The sequence below is a fragment of the Saimiri boliviensis genome, chromosome 1 (assembly GCF_048565385.1).
Source record: "Saimiri boliviensis isolate mSaiBol1 chromosome 1, mSaiBol1.pri, whole genome shotgun sequence".
In the NCBI taxonomy this organism is placed as follows: Eukaryota; Metazoa; Chordata; class Mammalia; order Primates; family Cebidae; genus Saimiri; species Saimiri boliviensis.
The window spans coordinates 26,366,605-26,390,897 of record NC_133449.1 but is presented as its reverse complement, the minus strand read 5'-3'; the positions used below and the strand labels follow the sequence as shown (position 1 = coordinate 26,390,897).

Below are 24,293 nucleotides of genomic sequence, written 5' to 3'. Positions count from 1 at the left end.
AGAAATGCGGTTTCACCATGTTGACCAGGCTGGTCTCTAACTCCTGACCTTGTGATCCGCCTGCCTTGGCCTCCCACAGTGCCAAGATTATCGGCACTTTAAGCCACCGCCCCCACCCTCTTCCCCCCACCATTCTTAACTGTCTGATGTGTTAGTAAAAAAGGAGCGGTGGCTGCTTCCAGCTTTTCCCCTCAAGCTCTAACAATTCTGCTTTTCCCGCAGACAACGTGAATGGGAGACTAAAGAAAAAAAAGGTCTCTCCTGAGAAGATGGGAGAAGAACACGGAGGTTTAAATTTCAAGGTATTGTCTGCCCGGTCTCCGCACTGCTGTGGGAGTCCTCGGCGCCCCATTTCACCCTGGGAAGTGTGCCGAGTGGGCTCTTGATCCTGGCCAGGACTTCGCCAGGCCACTGTGCTCTCAGGCCCTCTGCATCCCCTCCCCGGGGCAAATGGGGGCTTCTGGGTCCCTGCATGGTGCCATCAGGCCAGGGAAGCCAGGTGCCCTGCCTCTGGAGTCGGCTGGAAATGGCTAAGTATGGGAGGCAGGCTTCTAGAGATGGGCAGGCTGTCAAGGCCCCTGCTCAGTGAGCTCAGGGACGCTCCTGAGCAGCTCCGCCCTCCCCACTCCATCCCTGGGTAGCTAGTTCAGGGCAATCTCACTTCCTCACTTCCTTCTTCAGCCCCTCTCTCCCCAAGACCAGCAGGACAGCCCTGCCATCCTTTTCTTCCTGTCTACCCGGGAGGCCCCCATAGAAACCAGGATCAGCTTCCCCCAGGCCCGCTTCTTGCCACACAAAAGGAATTCAGAAAATCTTCCCTCCAGACAGAGCATAGCTTTCCAGCCTGCTCGTTTGCTGGAAACTCAAACAAAAGTCTAACTGATGTTTGGGGCTGGGGGTGGGGTGGGGGAGTGACTTGCCTCAACAGGATTTACCTTTGCCCCCAGTGTGGGATGACTGCAGTGCTGGAGCCCTCTGGGCTGCAAGACTCAGGCTGAGGAAACAGATCTGAAACAATTTCAGATATAGTCTCCCATGTACACATTCCTTTAATAACACTCATGGTGAAGCACTGAGTTAGGACTTAACCATTTGACATTTAAAAAAAATCACAGCTTTGGCCGGGCTCGGTGGCTCAAGCCTGTAATCCCAGCACTTTGGGAGGCCGAGGCGGGTGGATCACGAGGTCAAGAGATCGAGACCATCCTGGTCAACATGGTGAAACCCCATCTCTACTAAAACTACAAAAAAATTAGCTGGGCATGGTGGCGCGTGCCTGTAATCCCAGCTACTCAGGAGGCTGAGGCAGGAGAATTGCCTGAACCCAGGAGGCGGAGGTTGCGGTGAGCCGAGATCGTGCCATTGCACTCCAGACTGGGTAACAAGAGTGAAACTCCGGCCGGGCGCGGTGGCTCAAGCCTGTAATCCCAGCACTTTGGGAGGCCGAGGCGGGTGGATCACGAGGTCGAGAGATCGAGACCATCCTGGTCAACATGGTGAAACCCCGTCTCTACTAAAAATACAAAAAATTAGCTGGGCATGGTGGCGTGTGCCTGTAATCCCAGCTACTCAGGAGGCTGAGGCAGGAGAATTGCCTGAACCCAGGAGGCGGAGGTTGCGGTGAGCCGAGATCGCGCCATTGCACTCCAGGCTGGGTAACAAGAGCGAAACTCCGTCTCAAAAAAAAAAAAAAAAAAAAAAAAAAGAGTGAAACTCAGTCTCAAAAAAAAAAAAAAAAAAATCACAACTTTATTAAGATGTAATGGACGTATCATACAATTCACTTTTTTAAAGTGTACAACACAATGGTTTTTAGCATATTCACAGTTGTACAACCATCACCATAATCTAAAATCATAATATTTTCAACCCTCCAAAAAGAAACTCCATGCCCATAAGCAGTCACCCTCCAGTCTCCCCACCACCCAGTTCCCAGCAACTACCAATCTACTTTCTGTCTCTATGGATTTGTCTATTCTGGACATTTCCTATAAATAGAATCCTACCATACATAGTCCTTTATGACTGGCTTCTTCCACTTCACATAACGTTTTTAAAATTAATTCATATTGTAGTGCATATCAATACTTCATTTCTTTTTATTGCCAAATAACACCCTCCTGTATGGACATACCACATTTCATTTAATCAGTTGATGAACATTTGGGCTTTTTCTACTTTGGGCTGTTATGAATAATGCTGCTATGAACATTATGTGAAGTTTTTGTGTAGACTTTGTTTCCAGGTTTCTTGCGGTTGCACCTGGGCGTGAAATTGCTGGGTCCTACAGTAACTGCTTAAAGCTGCAAGGAGCTGCCGAACTCTCTCCCAATGTGGCTGCACCATTTAACATTCCCATCAGCAACATATGAGAGTTTCAATTTCTCTATATCTTCATCAGCACTTATTACTTGAGCTTTTTCTTTCTTTCTTTCTGTTGTTGTTGTTGTTTTGAGACAAGGTCCTGCTCTGTCGCCCAGGCTGGAGTGCAGTGGCACAATCGCAGCTCACTGCAACCTCTGCCTCCCCGGCTCAAGCGATCCTACCACTTCAGCCTCTTGAGTAGCTGCAGCTACAGATGCATGCCACCATGCCCAGCTAATTTTTGTATTTTTTGCAGAGACGGGGTTACACTATGTTGCCCAGGCTGGTTTTGAACTCCAGGGCTCAAGTGATCCGCCCGCCTCAGCCTCCCAAAGTGCTAGGATTACAGGCAGGAGCCACCATGTCCAGCGCTTCTTACTTGTTTTTTTTTTTTTTATTTTGGCCATGCTGGTGGGTATGAAGAGGTACCTCACTGTGGTTTGATCTGCATCTCCCTGATGGCTATTGATGTTGAGCTTCTTTTTATATGCTCATCGGCCATTCATGTATCTTCTTACATGTCTATTAAAATCTTTTGCTCATTTTTAAGTTGGCTTATTTGGCCTTTTATTGTTGAATTGTAAGAGTTCTTCATATATTCTGAATGCAAGTTTCTTTTCAACTCCTCTTGAATTCTAAGAGACATCTAGATCAGAGTTGGAGCAGGGGTTATAGTTTTACCTGTCTGTAAAACTATAAGTTGCAAGGTGACAAAAACCTTGCAAAGAATACGTTCTGCCCCACACAGAGGATTCTTGCAGGGGCGGACTCTGGAGGGGAAGGCTGTAGAAGTGCCCTTCCTCAGAGCCTCCTCCCTGCTCAATTACAAAATCAAAATCTCTGCTGAAGAGGAGTCTGAGGGATGTAATGGGCTGGAGATGGTAGAGAGGCAGGTTGGTTAGTGTATCAAAGGCAGAATCATATGGAGGGAGGCTTTCTCTCTCTTTTTTAAAGAACAAGAGCTTTTATTTCTGGGGCAAATGAGATGGTACATAGAAAAGCATTTTGGAATTATAAAGGAATATGCAAATGTAAAGTGATATTCTTATTGTTAGTATCATTGTTGTAGAAACCAATGAAAACCCTCTCTGTGATGAAATGACAGAGCCCGCGGGGGTGCAGGGTAGACAGGGGTTGGGGAATTAGGGGGATGAAAGATCAAGGAGAGAGAGAGGCAGCAGGGTTTGCAAATCTTGGCTGTGTGTGTGTGTGTGTGTGTGTGTGAGAGAGAGAGAGAGAGAGAGAGAGAGAGAGGGAGAAAGAGAGGGAGAGAGAGACAGAGAGAGACTTTTTTGATTTCTGGCATATTTCTTTACCACCTGTATAATTATTTACTTAATATTTTTTGAATAAGTTCCTATTTCTTTTAATTAAACAGATACATTTATAAAAGAAACTTTAGATCACAGTAATAAATGGCAAACCTGCATCATTTTCAACATGGAAGATGCCTTTATATAAACAAATACAGTGAAAACCCATGTTATTAAATTCTAGCTGGATCCCGTGGCCCTCTGGGCCTATGCAACTACCCCTGACTTCTTAGCCTGGCTCGCTTCTCCCATCCCTCAGGTCTCTGCTCTGGTGCTTCCATGACCACCAGCCCCTCCATCATCACACCCTGTCTCCCCCGTTCCCTGCTTTCCTTCTTCCACAGCTTGTATGGCTGTCTAAGGGGTGGGGGGGTGCACGTATTGGTATCTGGCTCCATGAGGGCATCGTCTGTCTCATTCACGTCTGTCTCCACCGCCTGGCTCTATGAATAGTGGTTGAGTCAGTAGCTTAAAGCTGCAGGGCAGCTCTCTCCTTTGTTTTTGTTTTCTTTTTAGCAAGTGTCAGCCAGGTTGTTAAAGTCACAATCAGACAGTGCCAAGCTGCCACTTGCACCTGATGTGGTCAGGAGCCCTGAGGTCGGAGAAGGAAGTGGCTTTCTGGGGTGTGGTCCTGCAGGTCACCTGGCTTCCCTGAGTTTCCTGTTCTGTGCTTTGGGAATCTGCAGACCTGATCTGTAGCTTGCCCACTTACCAGCTGACTGGCCCAAGAGCATCACTTCACCTCACCAGCCCTTGCCTTACCCAGAGCAAAGGAGCGAGGATGCCCTACTGCCCTCGCTGAACTGCCTGAACCCAAAGGCAGACAGTTTACATGGACACACCTGGCAGATAGAAGCTGCTCATTCAACAATGGGAGAAGCTCAAAGGGGTTAATAGAAGATGGGGTGTAACCACTGGCTTAGCCTGCGAAGTCCGACCCTTCTTTCCGGGCCCACCTTTTTTTTTGAGATGGAGTTTGGCTCTTGTTGCCCAGGCTGGAATGCAATGGCAAGATCTCAGCTCACTGCAACCTCTGCTTCCCAGGTTCAAGTGATTGTCCTGTCTCATCCTCCCGAGTAGCTGGGATTGCAGGTGCATCCCACCATGCCAAGCTAACTTTTGTATTTTTTTTTTTTTTTGAGACGGAGTTTCGCTCTTGTTACCCAGGCTGGAGTGCAATGGCACGATCTCGGCTCACCGCAACCTCCGCCTCCTGGGTTCAGGCAATTCTCCTGCCTCAGCCTCCTGAGTAGCTGGGATTACAGGCACGCGCCACCACGCCCAGCTAATTTTTTGTATTTTTAGTAGAGACGGGGTTTTACCATGTTGACCAGGATGGTCTCGATCTCTCGACCTCGTGATCCACCCGCCTCGGCCTCCCAAAGTGCTGGGATTACAGGCTTGAGCCACCGCGCCCGGCCTAACTTTTGTATTTTTAATAGCGATAGGGTTTCATCATATTGGTCAGGATGGTCTCCAACTCCTGACCTCAGGTGATCTGCCCACCTTTGCCTCCCAAAGTGCTGGGATTATGGGCGTGAGACACTGTGCCCAGCCCAGGCCCAACTTTTAAAAGTAGTTTTATAATTTACACTGTTTTTTTTTTTTTACTTTGAGACAGGGTCTCGCTCTGTTGCCCAGGTTGGAGTATAGAGGCACGATCTTGGCTCACTGTAACCTCCGCCTCCTGGGTTCAAGTGATTCTCATACCTCAGCCTCCCAAGTATCTGGGACTACCAGTGCATGCCACCACGCCTGGCTAATTTTTGTATTTTTAGTAGAGATGGGGTTTTGCCACGTTGGCCAGGCTGGTAATTTACCCTTTATTGAGAATGCAATACGTAACAGGTATCTTGCTAAATAAGAGCTTTACATACACTCATCATTTTATTTTGTGCCTGCAATTCTTATGAAGTAGGGGTTTATCATTCCCCTTTTACAGATGAAGAAACTGAGGCTTATAGTATTTTATGACTTGCTTGAGGTGATGCAGTAAGAAATGACAGGCCTTTCAGATTTCAGAGCCCATATTCTTAACTCACGCATGAGAACCACATAAATGCTGCCACCTACATGAAAGCTTGCTGCCCAGCAAGTCTTTCCTCTTCGAAACACTCGTAACTCTGTACTCTTCCCCATCTGTGACATCTGTCTCCATCTGCTTTACCGTGTGTGTATGTGTGCATGGTGAGAATACATTTCTTTCTTTCTTTCTTTTTTTCCTATTCCTTAAGAGTATGAAGAGCATATGTTTCTTGAGGTCTGAAGTCATGTTCAGTCCTCTCTCCCCCAGGTCAAGCCAAGTCCCTGGCACACTGTGGATATTCTACCTGTGTCTGGTGAGCAAATGAAGAAATGAGGGCTCCAGGTTTCCTTCTGCCAGGCTCCAGCCCCACGGAGGACAGTCAAAGAAAAAGCAGGCAGTTGCACTTCAGAGATATAAATAAGCTTCATCAGAGAGCCACTAGGATGTTTACTCAGGAGGGCACAGGGAAGATGCGTCCTAGAACAAGGGGACCAGCCCTTCATGACAAAGGTGGGTGTGCAGACCCTCCCGGAGGCAGGGGAGGGAGAGATGGCTTCTGGAAGACCCTGCTGGCCTGTGATGTTGATGGCTGTGCTGGGCGTTGTCTCTGTCTGTCTACCCTGCTCCACCCTCCTCTCTGCCCTGCAAGAGATCAGAGGAAGAGGAGAGAGTGGGGCTGGGGTGTGGCTTCCGGGTGGGTGGTGCCAGGGCGGGGCAGGTAGCAACTCTTTTATTTTTGAGACAGAGTCTCCTACTGTCACCCAGGCTGTAATGCAATGGCTTGATCTCGGTTCACTGCAACCTCTCCTCCATCTCCCGGGTACATGCAATTCTCCTGCCTCAGCCTCCTGAGCAGCTGGGACTACAGGCGCCCACCACCATGTCCTGTTAATTTTTTTGTATTTTTAGTAGAGACCGGGTTTCACTATGTTGGCCAGACTGGTCTCGAACTCCTGACATCAGGTGATCCACCTGCCTCGGCCTCCCAAAGTGCTGGGATTACAGGTGTGAGCCACCGTGAATGGCCAGTAGCAGCTTTTTGTTGTTGACCTCTGGAGTCTGTGTTATCTGTGTGATTTCCCTACACCCCGAGAGTCCCTTTATTAGACTCTCTTCACACGATCCTGACTTGATGGTGCCTTTTGTTCCTGTATGTTCCTGCAGAGACCCTGACTGATGGGCTGCAGTGCCTTTTTCTGTACTTTTGGGCCACTTCCTGAGGTCGGATCTATGCTGATTTATTTCTGTATCCCCATGCCTGGCGCAATCTCAGGGTCATGGTTTTTTGTTTATTTTTATTTTTATTTTTATTTTTTTTTTGAGACAGAGTTTCACTCTTGTTACCCAGGCTGGAGTGCAATGGCGCGATCTCGGCTCACCGCAACCTCCGCCTCCTGGGTTCAGGCAATTCTCCTGCCTCAGCCTCCTGAGTAGCTGGGATTACAGGCCCGCACCACCACGCCCAGCTAATTTTTTGTATTTTTAGTAGAGACGGGGTTTCACCATGTTGACCAGGATGGTCTTGATCTCTTGACCTCGTGATCCACTCGCCTCGGCCTCCCAAAGTGCTGGGATTACAGGTTTGAACCACCATGCCCGGCCTTTTTTGTTTATTTTTTATTTTGATTTATTAGAGACAAGATCTTGCTCTATCACCCAGGCTGAAATGCAGTGGTATTATCATCGCTTACTGCCACCTTGAACTCCTGGGCTCAAGTGATCCTCCTGCCTCAGCCTCCTAAGTAGCTGGGACTATAGGCCTGCACCTCTGCACCTGGCAGGTTGTAGGATTTTTTTTTTTTTTTTGAGACAGGTTCTCACTCTATCATCCAGGCTGGAGTGCAGTGGTGCAATCTCGGCTCACTATAACCTGTGCTTCCCAGGTTCAAGCGATTCTCCCACCGAATCCTCTGGGGTCACTGGGACTATAGGTGTGTACCACCACGCCCAGCTAATTTTTGTATTTTTTGGTAGAGACGGGATTTCACCATGTTGGCCAGGCTGGTAGCAAACTTCTGACCTCAAGTGATCCACCAGCCTTGGCCTCCCAAAGTGTTGGGATTACAGGCGTGAGCCACCATGTCCAGCTAGGTTGTGATTCTAACAGCTAGCATCTGTTGAGCACTTACTATGTGCCAGACATTATTCCCTGTATTAGTCAATCCTCGAAATAATCCCTTGATTATCATCCCCGCTTTACAGATGAGGAAACTAAGACACACAGACATTGAAGAACTTGCCTCAGGTCACATGGCCAGCGTGGGGGCAGATCTGGGATTAGGGCCTAGGCAGTGTGACTCCTGAGCTGACAGTGTGACTCTCAGCCCTGCCAGCGGGCTGCCTTTCTGCTTGTTGTGTTGTGAGTGATGTCTCTTAGCCTTGGGAATGAAAAGTCTTTGGTTTCTTTGCCAACTGAGCAACTCAGGTGGAATGGGCAGAAGGTGGAATGCAGGTCACCATGGCAACCAGATCAATGAGGTGCCCCAGCTGGTGAGTGCTTGGGGCTGAGGTTCTACTGCTGGCAGAGAGAAAGGGGGAGTTGGCATGGGGCAATGCTTGAGATACCAGATGCACTGGGAGGACCTGGAAGAGTACCAGGTAGGTAGATGAGGCCAGGGATTCTGGGCAGAGGTGGGAGCTTTCTGAAGCAGGTGGAATGAATGGAATTCTTTCCTGAAGCTCTAGCCAGGGCGTCCAATCTTTTGGCTTCCCTGGGCCACACTGGAAGCAGAAGAATTGTCTTGGGCCACACGTAAAATACACTAACACTAAGGCTAGCTGATGAGCTAAAAAATATCCACGAAAAAATCTGATAATGTTTTAAGACAGTTTATAAATATGTGTTGGGCCCCATTCAAAGCCGCCCTGGGCTGCATGTGGGCTGCAGGCCGTGGGTAGGACAAGCCTGCTCTGTAGTTTACCTCAGGGTGGTAGTGGTCCTTGTCTTTGCTAAACCTGTATCCATGTGGCCCAGACTGGTTCTCTGAGGTCACCTTCCTCCATCTGTCTCCTGCTCCAGAGCCCAGAGTTTCTGTCTTGTCTCTGATCTCCTTTCCATGTCTGTGCCAATGCCCTCCTTCCCAGGGCCATCAGAGACTAGGGGGGAAGAAAGAGCACCATTTCCTCTCCTGCTGCCCCACCAGGCATCCATCCACCTTAGCTTGGGGTTCCCCCAGCTGTGTAACAAAAGAATGGGCGTTTCCTCCCCAGCCCCTGAAGTATCCCAATCCCCAGGGGTCACAGCAGGGATGAGTGGAGTGGACATATCACTTCTCTGTGATTTGTTGCAGGCTCTGACCTTCCTGACCAGAAATGAAATTCTGTGGTGAGTAAAGGCCCCGCCCCTCTTTCCCTCTCCAGGCTCCTCCCTCTGAGCTGGGTTCTTGCCCTAATACGGCCTCACTGTGGTCCCTGAGTGTGGTCCCTGCTCAGAGCCACACATGCCTGGAGATGGGGCTGGGACAGGGCAGGCAGGAATCGGAGGGCCCAGGGGCGGTGATCCCCAGAGCCCCACTGGAGTTGAATAAGACATCAGCCTGTAGGCTGCTAACCCTTTACTGGGATCCAAGGTGGGTTTCTTCAGAGGATCAGGGAGCTTTCTTTCCTTGCAAGACAGAAAATGTAACGACAGAACCTCTTTGGAATAATGATGAAAGCGAGGAAAGGACTTGAGGAGCTTAGGTCTGAAGCCATTTCGGCTGTTCACCGGCTGGGTAAACTTGGATGACGGAAGCCCAGCCCTTCCTCCCTCCCTCCCTGCCCTCTCTCCAGGGCTTGTGATGTGGTGGCCCAATGGGGGCTCTGGGGGTAGGATGGTGACCAGCCTTGCTCCCTGTTGTCATACGGGCCCCTGTCCAATGGGAAAGGACCCTCATTCAGCGTGGAGCTGGGCGCATGCCCGTCTGGTGGGGCTGTGGGGAGAGTGAACAACGTGAGAGGTGTGTTTGCGTGCTTGGGCCAAGCCAGGTACCCAACAAAGCCTGTTAGATGAATAAAGAAACTCACCAAGACACTTCCAGGAGAAGGCGGGGGAAGGTTCCTTCTTGTCATCTGTGCTTGGACTAACGCTCCCCAGTCACCACGTGGAAGCCAAGCCACATTTCCCACTCAAGGTCTAGGGGTGGCGGGTAATGACTTTGTCACAAGTGCAAGACTCTCCAGGCACAAATGGGGATGGGGGGTGGCCAGGGCATGGGGCGCTACAGAAACCAGGGGCTGTCGCTGGGTGACATAATTTCCCTTTTGAAAGTAATATTCGGCCGGGTGCGGTGGCTCAAGCCTGTAATCCCAGCACTTTGGGAGGCCGAGGCGGGTGGATCACGAGGTCGAGAGATCGAGACCAGCCTGGTCAACATGGTGAAACCCCGTCTCTACTAAAAATACAAAAAATTAGCTGGGCATGGTGGTGCGTGCCTATAATCCCAGCTACTCAGGAGGCTGAGGCAGGAGAATTGCCTGAGCCCAGGAGGCGGAGGTTGCGGTGAGCCGAGATCGTGCCATTGCACTCCAGCCTGGGTAACAAGAGCGAAACTCCGTCTCAAAAAAAAAAAAAAAAAAAGAAAGTAATATTCACTCACTTTTTTAAATATAGAAAAATATGACCTAACTCCAAGTGACCCATATCTTACTACCCATATAACCTCTACTGAAATTTTCTGAAAAGTAACATATGAATAAAAATAAATGAAATCTCAAAGAAAAATCTGTGACCATGGCTAGAAAATCCAAATCATGTGAAAGTTCTAAGTGAAAAGTAAATGGCTCCATTCTCTCTTCCCAGTCCTTTTCCCTCAAGGCCATCTCTGCTCACTGTTGGCTTTTCTTAGCATCTAGCCTTCCAGAAGAATTTTCTATGAATAGGCCGACACATTTATCCTTCTTTTTACCCCATTTACACTGTTGCCTTTATCCCATTCATACTGTTCTGTACCTTTTTCAAAAAAATTTTTGGGGTTTTTTTTTGAGATGGAGTCTCGCTCTGTCACCCAGGTTGGAGTGCAGTGGTACAATCTTGCTCGCTGCAACCTCTGCCTCCTGGATGCTTGTGACTCAGCCGCCTGAGTAGCTGGGACTACAGGTGCCTGCCACCACACCTGACCAATTTTCGTATTTCTGTAGAGACAGGGTTTCGCCATGTTGGCCAGGCTGCTTTTGAACTCCTGACCTCAAGTGATCCGCCCACCTCGGCCTCCCAAAATGCTGGGATAACAGGGGTGAACCACCACACCCCGCCTACATTTTAGAACTTCGATAGGTACAACGTTATCCTTCAAAGGAGCTGCACCAGTTTATACTCTCAGCAATGGGACATGGCCATGCCTGGGCCTCTTTCCACCCCAGGGGCTTCAAATGGCATTGTTGGATCCACCCCTGGGGCTCTTCCTATGTGCTAGGAGAGAGCATGGGGTGGAGGATGAGGGGAGAGAGAGGAGGATGGGAGGGGTTCAGACTCTCTTGAACATTGACCCTCCATTTTCTTTCTTTCTTTCTTTTTTTTTTTTTTTTAGAGACGGAGTTTCGCTCTTGCTACCCAGGCTGGAGTGCAATGGCGCGATCTCGGCTCACCGCAACCTCCGCCTCCTGGGTTCAGGCAATTCTCCTGCCTCAGCCTCCTGAGTAGCTGGGATTACAGGCATGTGCCACCATGCCCAGCTAATTTTTTGTATTTTTAGTAGAGACGGGGTTTCACCGTGTTGACCAGGATGGTCTCGATCTCCTGACCTCGTGATCCACCCGCCCCAGGCTCCCAAAGTGCTGGGATTACAGGCTTGAGCCACCGCGCCCGGCTGACCCTCCATATTCATTTGTTCTACATTGGCCTTCAGAGAAAGATTTCCTTGGAAGCGAGCCATGCTTAGGGACCCTTCCCTTCTGAACCTCCCACCCAGACCCTGAGATGGCTCCTCCCAGATCCTGTTTCCAGTCTGTTTCCATCCCCATGGAAGGTGCCTTTCCCCTGAGAAGAGCACAGTTTGGCTCTGAGTTTTGCTAGGGAGGCGGGTCCTGGGGAATGCTGCCAGGGAAGGCTCCAGTTCACAGCTCACAGTTCACGGTTCAGTGCAAACTTCTCCAACAAGCAGTTCTGAAAGCTCTTTCTGGCCTGCCCCTTCTCCTGACAGCCCATTCCTGAGCCTGAGGGGCCCATGTCTGCCCCTGGATAGCTCCTACTGCTGGGGTTGGAGCAGCAGTGCAGAAACTCCCAAATGGGAAGGCGATACCAGCAAGAGCTCTCTGCTGCTTTAAGCCAAGGTGAGTCTCCAGACCCAGGAGACCACAACCTGGGGAGAGCTGAGGATGTGGAACAATTGTCAAGAGTTTTGAAGAATGGAAGAAGACCAGTGAAAGCAGGAGGTGCTGAAATGTTCCAGTTCCAAATGAGACGTACACCGGGACCCAGCCATTACACTTGCATGAAGAGGACACAGGTGAATTAAGTGCTGATTCATCCATCTGTGGGAGATTGCTCTTGGAGAGGAGGAGGAGGAGCTTTCTGTTCGATATAGAGCCATCTCCAAGATATATTATGAAGTTAAGAAAGCAAGGTGCAGGGGGCTTCCAGTTACATGGAGAATAGAGCATTTTCTTTGACCTCTGTTTCCTCCACTAAAAGGAGATTAAAGGAATTTAAAAAGAAGAAGGAGGAGGAGGACGAGAAGGAGGAGGAGAAGGAGGAGGAGGAGGAGGAGAAAAAGAAAGAAAGAAACCCATAAGGACAAAGAGAACACAAGCGATGACAGCACATGAGAGAGGTCATCAAAAATTTTTGAAGTGCAAAGCAGATAGACCCATGATACGGACTTAGCTGAATAGAAAGCTGAAAGAGTTTTGCCTGTAGGGGCTGGGTGATGGAATTGAGAACCCAGAAAGGCTCAGGAACCTCTGAATGCCGGGATGCAGGAGCAGGTGAAAACAGAAAGGCAGATGGGAGGTTTTATGTGATTCCTTCTTTCTCACTCTGCCATCCACTTCCCTGCCCTGCCCCAGTGGAAGGCAGGAGCTAACCATCTGGGCAGAACTGGAGCCGGACAGGCCCCTGACTCGGGCCACCAGCGTGGTAAAGAGCAGGGTGAGCTTCTGGTCAGCATTTTAGAGCCTCCCCATAAGTAGAAATTGAAAGTTAAGGGCCACCAGGTATTTGAGGAAAGAAGAACACCTGCCTACCTATACTAAGTCATATAATGATGACAGTTTAGAATGCCAGAGATGATGGGAAGATCCTAAGTGCTTCCACAGAGAGAAAAACAGACTACAGAGAATCAGGAATCAGAATAGCGTTGGACTTAGGTTGAAAGACAGTGGCTGAACACATTCAAAATTCTAAGGAAAAAATTTCAATCTAGAATTAAGTTCTAGCTAAACCATTAATCAAGGGTGAAGGCAGGATAACAATACTTTTTGACATGCAAATTAAACAGAAATGATCTCTTATGGCTCTTCTCTTAGAAAGCTTTTGGGGGATGTGCTTCATTAAAATTAGTGAGTAAACCAAGAAGAAAGAAGACCCAGGATCAGGGAAACAAAGGCTTTCAACCTAGAGGCAAAACGAATTACAGGAAGATAGCAAAGGGAAGATGAAGGATGACAGCCGTATGGTTGGCCTGGAAAGCAATCAGTCCAGATTAGAATTAAGGAGTCAGGGGTTCCAGGAGTGGTGCTTCTAAGAAGACATAATGAATCTATCTACATACCATATTGAGAGGTACTTTACAGTTCTGTGGAAAGTTTGGAGATGAAATAAAGATACTCGCACAAACACCGAAGCAAAAAACCAAAGGTGATTATTAACTCTGGGGAAAACAAAAAGCTTTGCAAGAAAGGAAATGTAATCATGTTGCACTAGGGAACTCAGCTTGAGCAACATTTGAATAATGCATATACAATCTATAATATTATTATAAACACTGAATATTCATTCAGGAAAATTGTTTTATATTGGGAGGTTGGGGAAAAGAAAAGAAGTATATATAGAGAAAAAAAAATCCTCTTTTTTCTTAGTAAGAGGTCACAAGATAATGTCAATAGTGAAAACAACAACAAAAGGCGGTGTGAGCACAGCATTTGGAAGTGCCATGTAAATATTAAGCAGAAACCAAGCGAAATAGCAAAATGCAGTCAAACTGCTGCCTCTGGAAAGCAGGGTTAGAGAGCGGGCGTGGGGTACGGAGTATTAGTAACTTTGATTGTAAGCCTCACAGTGCTATTTGAATTTTCCTCTATTTAACTGTATTACTTTGGCAAACAAGACTAGTACATACAGGCTGCTACTGCTCTTGTGAAATAAAGGTCTGTTCATACATAACATCCAGAGGAGAATACCCCTGGGAGCAGACGCACAAGCTAATAGTAGGTTATCTTCTTGGTGGGGCCGTGGGGAGTGGAATATGTTAGGGCTGGTGTGAGTGTACTGTCTGTAAAGTGTGGGGACAGCTGTGCTGTGGATGCCCAGCTGGTCTGGCTCAGGGAGCAGAAAGCATGTGATACTCTGGGAGAAAGTGGCCATCCTGGGCTGCCAAAGCCAAGTTGAGCCAGACCAAGCCCCAGTCACTTTTGAATGATTTTCCACTGTGGCCTCTGACAATGTCTTGTGATTTTCCTATGAGTATGAAAGAGAAATGTGGCCCAGATGGCAGTACAGTTGGATGGACTTAGCCGGTTAAAAATGTTTTCAAGAGGCCGATAGGTAGGCGTAACCTTTGCAGAAAGGCTGCTCTGTCCAACTTTCCCACCTTCTTATCTGTGGCTTGCATAAGGACATAAAGGCCTAGTCACCAGATCTGCAGATGGCACCTCCCGGGGACAGGTTGGGGAGACCTCGTGTGCTAGACTTGTCTTGGAGCCAGCCGCTTCCCCGTCCATGGCTGATTTGGTTTGGCCCTCCAATAAGAGGTCTGTTCACACTAAATTTCAGCCTATGGGACTTTCCTTTCACATGTTTTTGATCTCAGCAAAACCAAGGTCCCTTTCTGCCTCAGCATTGGAGCAGCCCTCTCTGACTTCGGTTAAATTGGCTGTCCCAGAAGAAGTCTTTTTCCCATACGCCTCTTCTGGGCCCAGGCCCTTCTGGCTGTGACTTCAGACCTTGCAGACCCAAAGAGGGCCCATGTGGCTTCCTGGGCAAGGCACAGCCTGACTCTAGCCCAGATCTCTGTGTCTCAGGCGCAGGTCAGCCTGACTTAGTCTGAGCCCTTCGGACTACTCTGCATCACCTGGGATGGCTCCTGACACCCTCTTGGGTGGGGTGGAGTCTGGTTTAGGAGCCTGCAGCTTTGCTCCCAGCCTCTGCCCAGGCTGATCCAGCCACAGGGCCTGTTCCTTCCTAGCATCCGTGGAGACTCCAACGCTTTGTAGACTACATGGCCCTGTCCCGGCCATTAACGGGCACCTCAAGGCCAGCAGGTGGAGTGGTTGGTTGTAGGTTTATTTCCTGGAAGCCAAAGGCCTGGGTTTGAGGCTTGGCTCTGCCACTTAGTAGCTGTGCCAACACGGGGGAGTTTCTTACCCTCACTGAGCCTCAGTTTCCATCCTTACAAAACAGTTGAGAGAAGTAGAACCTAATGTCACAAGGTGTTATTAGGACAACTGGAAGATCAAATCTGTCATTGTTAGAGCAACGCCTGGCACGTGGGTCAGCCCGAGTATGTGGCTGCTGTTATTATCATGGTATTATCATCCCCTCTTTTTGCAAATGAGGAAATCAGCTCAAAGAAATGAAGTAATTTTCTCAAGCTCACGCAGATTGGAAGTAGCAGATCAGGGAACTAAAAGCCACATTTTCAGGCTAAAGAAGGATGATTTATAAAACACCTACTATGCAGTACCATAGAGCAAAGGACTATTGATCCCATGGGGTGTGGGTGAAGCCAGAAAGCCGAGTCCAGGCTGGGACTTGAGGAGCGGGAATTCGGGCTTGTCGTGTTCTTGATCTTGCTGGGGCAGTAGAAATACTGAGAAGCTTGTGGAACCTGTGGACACCTCAGGCTGTATCCTGGCTTTGAATGAGAATCTTGAGGGGTGGGGAGGGCAGATCCTTTTACAAACTCCCTACATGATTCTTACATCAGACCCCATTGAGAACCACTAAGCTAGAGGGTCCGAGGCAAGGAGGTAAATGGGATGCCAGAGAGAGGCAGGAAAACCTAGAATCACGGGATTACTAAACTGGAAGGAGCCAGGGGGGATGCTGTGACTTTCGTTTCACAGAAGGGAAACTGAGGCCCGAGAGGGGACTTGGTGAGTCCAAGGCCCCACGGAGAGTCAGCGGCAGAGCAGCCTCCACCCCGTCTTAGGGCCCCTGCTCCCGCAGACAGCCCCTCCTGCCTCTCTGGGCAGTGTGGAAGGGAGCCATGGCCTGGCTGCTGGATTGCTGGCAGGCTGAACGTGTGAGTTTTTCAAATGGCTTTGACTTTTGAGTCCATTAGTGATTAATTCAGGATTCCTTTTAGAGCTGGCTGATCCATATTTGGAGGAGGAGAACATTTTGTGGCAGACGAGATTCGGCCACGATTCATCTGTGGGCAGCCCGCCCACTCTGCAGCCTAGGAAGGCACCAACTCCAGGCAGGGCCCCCCACTAGCACCCTCCCCAGGGGTTCTCCAAGGGGGCCACTTGAGTCTCTCACCTGGAAGAAGGGTAGGCCCTTTAGGGGTAGGTGGCACAGCCTGAAGAACATGGTTTAGGGTTCAGCCTTCCACTTTGTCCCTTCCCAGCTGTATAACCTTAGGTACAACTCTTGAACTCTCTGAACCTCAGTTTACCCATCTATAAAAATGGTGGCCCCTCTACTTCTCCCACAGGGAGTTGTTGGGAAGATTCAGTGAGAAGATGTGTGTGAGTGCACCCAGCACACAGGCTTTGTCGTGAGAAGAGGGTGTCAAGGTTGGGGGAGTTTCTTCTCTGTCCTTCAGCAGTCCCTGATGCCTCCTGGGGAAAGAGCTTTGTGTCTGTATCTTTAACATTTAACACTGTGTGACCGTAGGTAGATTATTTTACCTACTTGACTTTCGGTTTCCTCTTTTGTAAAAGAAACAATGGCCCCTTCCTTGCAAGATTGGCACGAAAAATGAAGAATGTCCGTGAGAGCTGGCTGCATAGAGCAGGGACTCCCAGTGGCGCCCGTGGTTGGGGGCAGGGAGCCCAAGTGCCCTTGCACATTGCCTTAGAGATTAAAAAATGACAAAACATTAATTTTTGTTGAAAATTGGTTTTACTAAAAGTTCATCTGCTCTTTATCACCTCACACCAGCAATTCTTACTTTTTTTTTTTTTTTTGAGACGGAGTCTCGTTCTGTTGCCCAGGCAGGAGTGCAATGGCTCACTCTTGGCTCACCACAACCTCCATCTCCAGGTTCAAGCAATTCTTCTGCCTCAGTCTCCCGAGTAGCTGGGACTATAGGCATGCGGCACCACGCCTAGCTAATTTTTGTATTTTTTTTAGTAGAGATGGGTTTCACCATGGTGATCAGGCTGGTCTTGAATTCCTGACCTTGTGATTTGCCTGCCTAGGCCTTCCAAAGTGCTGGGATTACAGACATGAGCCATTGTGCCCAGCCTCAAGCCAGCAATTCTAACAATGACAAGGACAAAATGCTCCTTTTGGCTGGGGGCGGCCACTCCCACTGCCCCTGACCCCCTTTTTTTTTTTGAGATGGAGTCTTGCTCTGTCGCTCAGGTGGGCTGGAGTGCAGTGGCACGATCTCGGCTCACCGCAACCTCCACCTCTTGTTTTCAAGCGATTCTCTTGCCTCAGCCTCCCTAGTAGCTGGGATTACAGGAGTGCGCACCATCACGCTTGGCTAATTTTTCTTTTTTTTTTCTTGAGACAGAGTTTCACTCTTGTTACCCAGGCTGGAGTGCAATGGCGCAATCTCGGCTCACCGCAACCTCCGTCTCCTGGGTTCAGGCAATTCTCCTGCCACAGCCTCCCGAATAGCTGGGACTACAGGCGTGCGCCACCATGCCCAGCTAATTTTTGTATTTTTAGGAGAGACGGGGTTTCCCCATGTTGACCAGTATGGTCTCGATTTCTTGACCTCGTGATCCACCTGTCTCAGCCTCCCAAGGTGCTGGGATTATAGGCGTGAGCCACCGCGCCCAGCCTAATTTTTAATATTTTGGTAGATATGGGGTATCACCATGTTGGCCAGGCTGGTCTCAAACCCCTGACCTCAGTGATCTGTCTGCCTCAGCCTCCCAAAGTGCTGGGATTACAGGCATGAGCCACTGCGCCCAGCTTGCCCCCTGCCCCTTGTGGGCCACTGGAGACTTCAGCAGTGATAGATTTTCTCCCTCCTTGTTGACCTGTGGTGCCCACCCCCACCCCAGTACCTTCCTCGAGAATCTCTTCCCCATCCCATTCCACACCCTGCTTTCCGCTCCCTCCCAAATGTGTGCAGTCCCTAGACCCTAGCGACAGCTCAGGCTCCTTCTGTGGCCAAGGCAGCAGTCATGCTGCTCCCCATGGATACCACATGGCACTCCAGCTCCCATCCGTCAGCCCTCGCAAGGGTCTGCGCAATGCCTCTGGAAAGAGGTTGGCTCCCCATAGGACAGAGTCGAGATTTGAACCCGGGTCTGTGTGTGCACAGAGGTCTGGCAGTTTGCCTTGGATCTCATAGCTAGAGGTAGAGAAAGAGGATCCAGATAGATCTCTGAACATCCCAGCGGGAAACAGGTGGCACACTTAGCAGGGTCTTTGAAGGTGCTTTGCAGTGAAGGAACTGTTCAGAAGGAGGCCCAGGGACCCACGCAGGGGCTAGTCCTGACTGCCCCAGGCATGAGGTGCCAGCTGAGAGCTGGAGCTGCAGAAGTTGGCCGCTAGCCCGAGACAGCAGAACACAGATACTGCAGAGTCGTGCGGGGCTGGAGGGAGGGGAGAATAAATCCCCACCCCTCTCTCATGCCTCCAGTCCTCCTGGAGCTTCCTTTAAGCCGGAGGGCAAGGGAGGTGGGAATGCTGTGGGTAGAGATGAGCCTCATAGGGCACAGGGTGCAATGGGTGTGCAGAATCCCAGCACAGTTTCTCTCTGCACTCCCATGGCTGGGATCTGAAGGATGTTTTCCTAGTCAGTGAGATGTGAAACAGCGAGTGGTGGCGGTGTGCGAGGCCTCCACCTGCCATCGTCAGGGCCCTGGCAGAGCCTCCTGCTCTACCTCTGAGTCTCCACCCATAAAATCACCCTCCACATTCTTCACTTAGTTTTTGTTGTTTTTTGAGACAAGGTCTTGCCCCGTTGCCCAGGCTGGAGTGTGGTAGTACAATCACAGCTCGCTGCAGCCTCAGCCTCCTGGACTCAAGTGATCCTCCCACTTCAGCTTCCCGAATAGCTAGAACTATAGATACGTGCCAACATGCCGGGCTACTTTTCAAAGTTTTTGTAGAGATGGAGTCTCCCTATGTGGCCCAGGGTAGTCTTAAACTCTTGGAGTCAAGCAATTCTCCCACCTCGGCCTCCCAAAGGGCTGGGATTACTGGTGGTGTGAGCGGCAGCGCTGTCTTCACTTAGTTACATGTCCCTAAATTCCACCAATCAGAGCCTCACTTGAGTCAACAAACCACAAGCCCTGGAACGTCAATAGGGGACTATTAGTCACTCACTCCTGTGAGCCGAGTCCTTTCATGGGATTGCTGGCCTCTTAGCACTCCAAGGAGAATAGAGGTTTGATGGCAGACAGGAGAGGAACAGGAAAGGTGTAAAGGAGGGAGGGGTCATTTTGGAGCACGGAGGGGACTATGAAGAGAGGGGAGAGAAAGCTGGGTTCAGGGTGGGGGGCTCCCACTGTCACAATCTAAGTGTGGGTTGTGCCAGCCCAAGGGCACAGGGGCTCCTGGAGTATAGGAGAGGAACACAGAGAGAGGAGCAGGCTGGGTGTCCCCTCCGGGGCCCCGGGGAACGCAAACACTCTCACTTACCACACACTGCCCTGATGTTTCATACACTTCCTCACGAGCGTGCGCGGGGAGATTTATTACCCCCACTGCAGAGAGGCGGCGGCTGGGGCTCAGGTGGATTCAGAACCTTGCTCCATGTCTTAGAACTATGAAGTAGCAGAGTCAGGATTTGAACGTAGAACTGGCTTGCTCTAGAGACGGTGTTTTTAACCAGCCTGTGGTTACCCCCCCATCCACCATTTACACATAAACACACACACCCTTCAGCCTCCTTCACACCACAGCCTCCAAGAGTGGTATCATTCTCTCCCTTATCCAGATGATGAAACTAAAGCTCAGAAGTGTCAGGTGAGTTGCCCAAGGTCACACGGCCCTGCCACAGCAGGTCAGGTCCTGGCATCCACGCCTCCTGGGTCCCAGGGCACCACTGTCCTCCTTTGACTGTCTGCCTAAGAGCCTGCTGGTGGACAGGGACCCGGGTGCAGGATAGGGCGAGAGGGACAGGGAATGAGGGCTCATCCTCTCTCGGCCTGGGGCAGCGCTCCCTCCTGCCCTCTTCTTCTCAGGGGTCACACGGCCTCAGGGGTCATCCCCTGCCTGTATCTTATAAGCAAAATCCTCTTGACTGGCATGGGGTCTTACAGACAGAGACGTCAATGACAGGGACAATTAGGAAGACACCCAGTCCACAACCTGCTGGAACCAAGCTTGCTGTCCAGTGGCCTAGGAAGGCTGGTGGTTTGCTGGTGGCAGGCAGCTGGGTTCCAATCTTGGCTCACTCAGGCCCATGAAGTGACCTCTTTTCTTGGGTTGAGGATGGAACTGGGCAGATGGCCAGAGGAAGGGACCCTGGCTTCCCCACAGTCCTGCTGGCTTCCCCATCAGTAACCGAGGGACTGGACGGAGGCCCTTCAGCTCTGACATCCTGTGATGACCCCTCGTAGAGTGTGCAGCTGGCTACAGGACCTGTTTGCCTAACTTTCCTCTCATGTGGCTCATTTCTGCATCCCCCAGGGTGTGCCTGGCATGCCTGAGGGTCCAGGATGTTTCTAGAAGACATATTTGTTACTGTGTTTTATTATTATTGGTTACAGACTTCTCTGTGTCAGTCAAGCCCGAGTCTCCTTCCCCAAAGTGACACCCCCCCCCGCCACCCCGCAGCAGGAGATGGGCTTGCTGGCCTTCCTCTCGCTCACCTGGCCTTCACGCCTCTCTTCTCAGCATCCACGACACCTTCCTGAAGCTCTGCCCTCCCGGGAAGCACTACAAGGAGGCAACACTCACCGTGGACCAGGTCAGCTCCCTGCCGGCCCTGCGGGTGAGCCCAGGATGGTGGCTGCTGCGAGGCAGCATCAGTGGGATCTGCTGATGGGCTGATGGGTGCCGGGAGGGGTGGGGTGGGACAGGGTGAGCACTCCGTGCTGTGGGATGGTCGCCTCACTCCAAGGGGCTCCTGGTCCTCCAGGCAGAGGACCCTGAGGACCTGGCTTCCAAACGCCTCCTGGCCACATCTGGCCTCCATCTATTCTCACCTTGGTCCTGGAGCAGGCCAGTGTGGTAACTGTCACTACTTCAAGGTGAGGCCAGGGGCAGAGAGGGCATGAGACTTGCTCCAGACCTCACCGTGGGAGGTGGTGCCTAGCTGGAGGCTCTTACTGGGGGCCAGCCTGTGGGGCCTGGGGTGGGCTTCAGCTTGCGGTCCACCCGACACTGTCTGCTCACTCCGTACTTAACCCTCACCCCAGCGACCCCGCACCAGCCAGTTCCCTCTGATGTCTGTTGAGCCCCAAACCAGGGCAAGTGATCCTAGGCCAATCCCCTGCCGGACCGCCAGGTCTTGAGGAAGCCAGGGCGCCACCCGGGCCACCAGCACAGCCGACCTCAGCCCTTCTCTTCTTCTCAGGCAGCCTCAGGGGACTGAGGCTTTTCTGGAGGGACTGAGAATTTTCTCAGGTTCTCTGAGAAGCCCGGTTATAGACTATCCTCCCAACCTGCCTTCTTCCAGCTCCGGGAGTGGCTAACAGAAAGCAGGGCATTTGCATTTCTGCTCTTGCGATTTCATCTCACCCTCAATTTAGCCAACTGTCCCTGAGCTGGCGGCTCCTGTTACACAGAGGGCTGGTTGAATGCTTATTCCCTCTCAGCTTCCCCAACTTTTCCTGGGCTGAATCTCACCTTCCGTGCACCCAGAACACACTCCCGCGCCCCACAAACACACACCCTTGCTATGGGTGGGTCCTTGTCAAACCTTCCCTGGTCTTGGTTTCCTCACCTGTAAAATGGGTAGAGCGGTGGCGGAGGATGGGAGTGACCCTGTGCACACTGATACCCAGGCCCCTCACAGGCAGTGCCGGCCTGAGCTGTCCCTGCTCCCGCCACCTCCCAATCCTTTAGGGACAGTTATCTGAGCCTTTGTCTGTGTTATAAAGAAGCCCTGCCCTTCCCCCAGGGCAGCCTGGAAGAGTCCAGAGGCACACAATAAAGGACTCCAAAATCATTCCTGAGATTTTAATTAAAATTTGTGCATCGCATTGAGAGGCAATGTCACGGTAACAAATCATGGCTACGTCAGGCTTCCGTGTATTTCATTCGGATCTTGGCAGAATAATGATTTCAGTGTGTCATTGTGCAATGAGAGCCCATCTTCATTTCTGTCTGGAACAAACTGGGCTCTGAGAGCTGTGGGCACCACTTGGAAGAGGCCCGGGGACACCAGGGCGGAGGAGGCTGGCTCCTGAGAGAGGGACATGGAGGGGACACAGACATGTCATTCAACCCACAGCTGCACCGCTCCTCCTAGGTGACAGGCCTATCTAGAGGGCAGACAGAGACAGAGGAAAATGCACAAAGCTGGGTCTTGAAATAGAGGCTGAAATGGAGAAGATGAATGGGAAAGGGTGAGGGGTGGTAGCTGGGTGGGGTAGCTGGGAGAAGCTGGGATTCTGGAGGGGAAAGAAATAGAATCCCCGGAAAGGTGAGTGAATCGGAGACTGTGGCTGTGCCAGAAACAAAATGGGGAGACTGTCTTTCTAGCACCCTTTCCCTTCCCGGCCTTACCTCCACGTAGCCACACCCCATGTGCAGACACGCGTGGGCTCTACCACACATACATGTGTATGTGTGGCTGGGACTTCCCTGAGACCCAGACCATTCACTAAGGGACCGGGGGCCAGGGCCAGCCAGAGAGGCAGGGCTGATGGGAAGCTTCTGCCTCCCCTGGGTGAGGGCAGGGTCACTGGTCAGTCCTCGACTCTTTGAATGCTGAGACTAGAAAGAAACTTAGAGACCACCCAGTCTAAGAGGGAAACAACTTTCCCAGGGGCCATATGATGGAATAATCTGAACTGGTCCCTGCTCTGGGGGAGTCAGCCTGGACTCTGACCCGGGCAGGGCCCCCCAGTTCTAATCAGGGCTTGGCTGAGCACAGACCATGTGCCTGGGTCTTCCAGGCACCACAGAGGGCCCACAGGGAGCCAAACTGGAGGGGTGGCGTGGAGGATGCTGGTGACCCATGGCCCCAACACACCCTCTCCCAGCAATAGCTTTGTCTTAGCAGGGCCTGGGGCTCTGTTTGAAGCCCCAAAGGAGTAAGTACTGGACTAAGATCAGGAGGGCTGCGTCTGGGCCTGGAGTGATCACACTCCACCCATGTTACATCCCCCATCTGTAAATCAATATGGACACCTTGTGCTGGGTAAGAGACCCTGGTGGGTGGGTGGGGGGGGGGTTAGCCATTGTCCTCTGCTCTCTCTTTTATGCTCCCCACCTGTTCCTCTGTTGCATGTCAGGGATAAGGAGCCTGTTGTGGTTAGGGGTAGGGTACAGCAAGGCTTGAGAAGACCAGGGGTGGGGCAGAGGGGGCAAGGCCTGCTCTTGCCAGCGGGTAGGCTGGGTGCACAGGGCGGCACTGGGATGCTCCACCTTTTCTGGAGTCTCAGACTCCCTCTTCCCCCTGAGCTTGCTCACTGGAGAGCAGCTGGGAAGCAGGGCCTTGGCCACATGACTTTAATTTTACTTTTCTGATTTAATCTTCCTAAATGGTCATGATTTTATTCTGTTATACAAATAAGAGCCAACTCATTGTAGAAAAACTAGAAAACACAGAAAAACAAAAATAAGATAAAAATGATCTATTAGTGCCGGGCGCGGTGGCTCACGCCTGTAATACCAGCACTTTGGGAGGCCGAGGCGGGTGGATCACGACGTCAGGAGATTGAGACCATCCTGGTCAACACGGTGAAACCCCGTCTCTACTAAAAATACAAAAAATTAGCTGGGCATGGTGGCGCATGCCTGTAATCCCAGCTACCCAGGAGGCTGAGTCAGGAGAATTGCCTGAACCCAGGAGGCGGAGGTTGTGGTGCGCCGAGATCGTGCCATTGCACTCCAGCCTGGGTAACAAGAGCGAAACTCTGTCTCAAAAAAAAAAAAAAAAATCTATTAGTTCACTTCAAGGATGACTGCCACACCATATTTGCTTATTTCCTTCCAGACTTTTTTCTATGAAGACATACACACGTTGATTGGGATCCCATTGTGTGTGTGTTGCTTTTTTTTTCTACTTGAGTTTCTTTCTTGCTTTTCCCACTGGTCTCCAACAGACACAACTATCTTATGAACTGAAGACCCTGAGCCATTGCCCCACCTAGAGAACTAGGGATAGGCACCGGGCCAGGAGTGAAACAACTAGGTTTGGATTCAC

The 24,293-nt window shown here is 50.7% G+C and overlaps 1 protein-coding gene across 1 annotated transcript in view; it reads left to right on the top strand.

The window, feature by feature from the left end:
• Positions 1 to 8,070: 8,070 nt before the first annotated feature.
• Positions 8,071 to 24,293, top strand: part of CIB4 (calcium and integrin binding family member 4) — a 66,847-nt gene continuing 50,624 nt past the window's right edge. Inside the window, exons 1-3 of the mRNA XM_003941584.4 lie at positions 8,071 to 8,301; positions 8,994 to 9,028; positions 20,813 to 20,909. Of these exons, the coding sequence (XP_003941633.1) occupies positions 8,248 to 8,301; positions 8,994 to 9,028; positions 20,813 to 20,909 (186 nt within the window). The 5' untranslated portion in view covers positions 8,071 to 8,247. The remainder of the gene's footprint in view (positions 8,302 to 8,993; positions 9,029 to 20,812; positions 20,910 to 24,293) is intronic.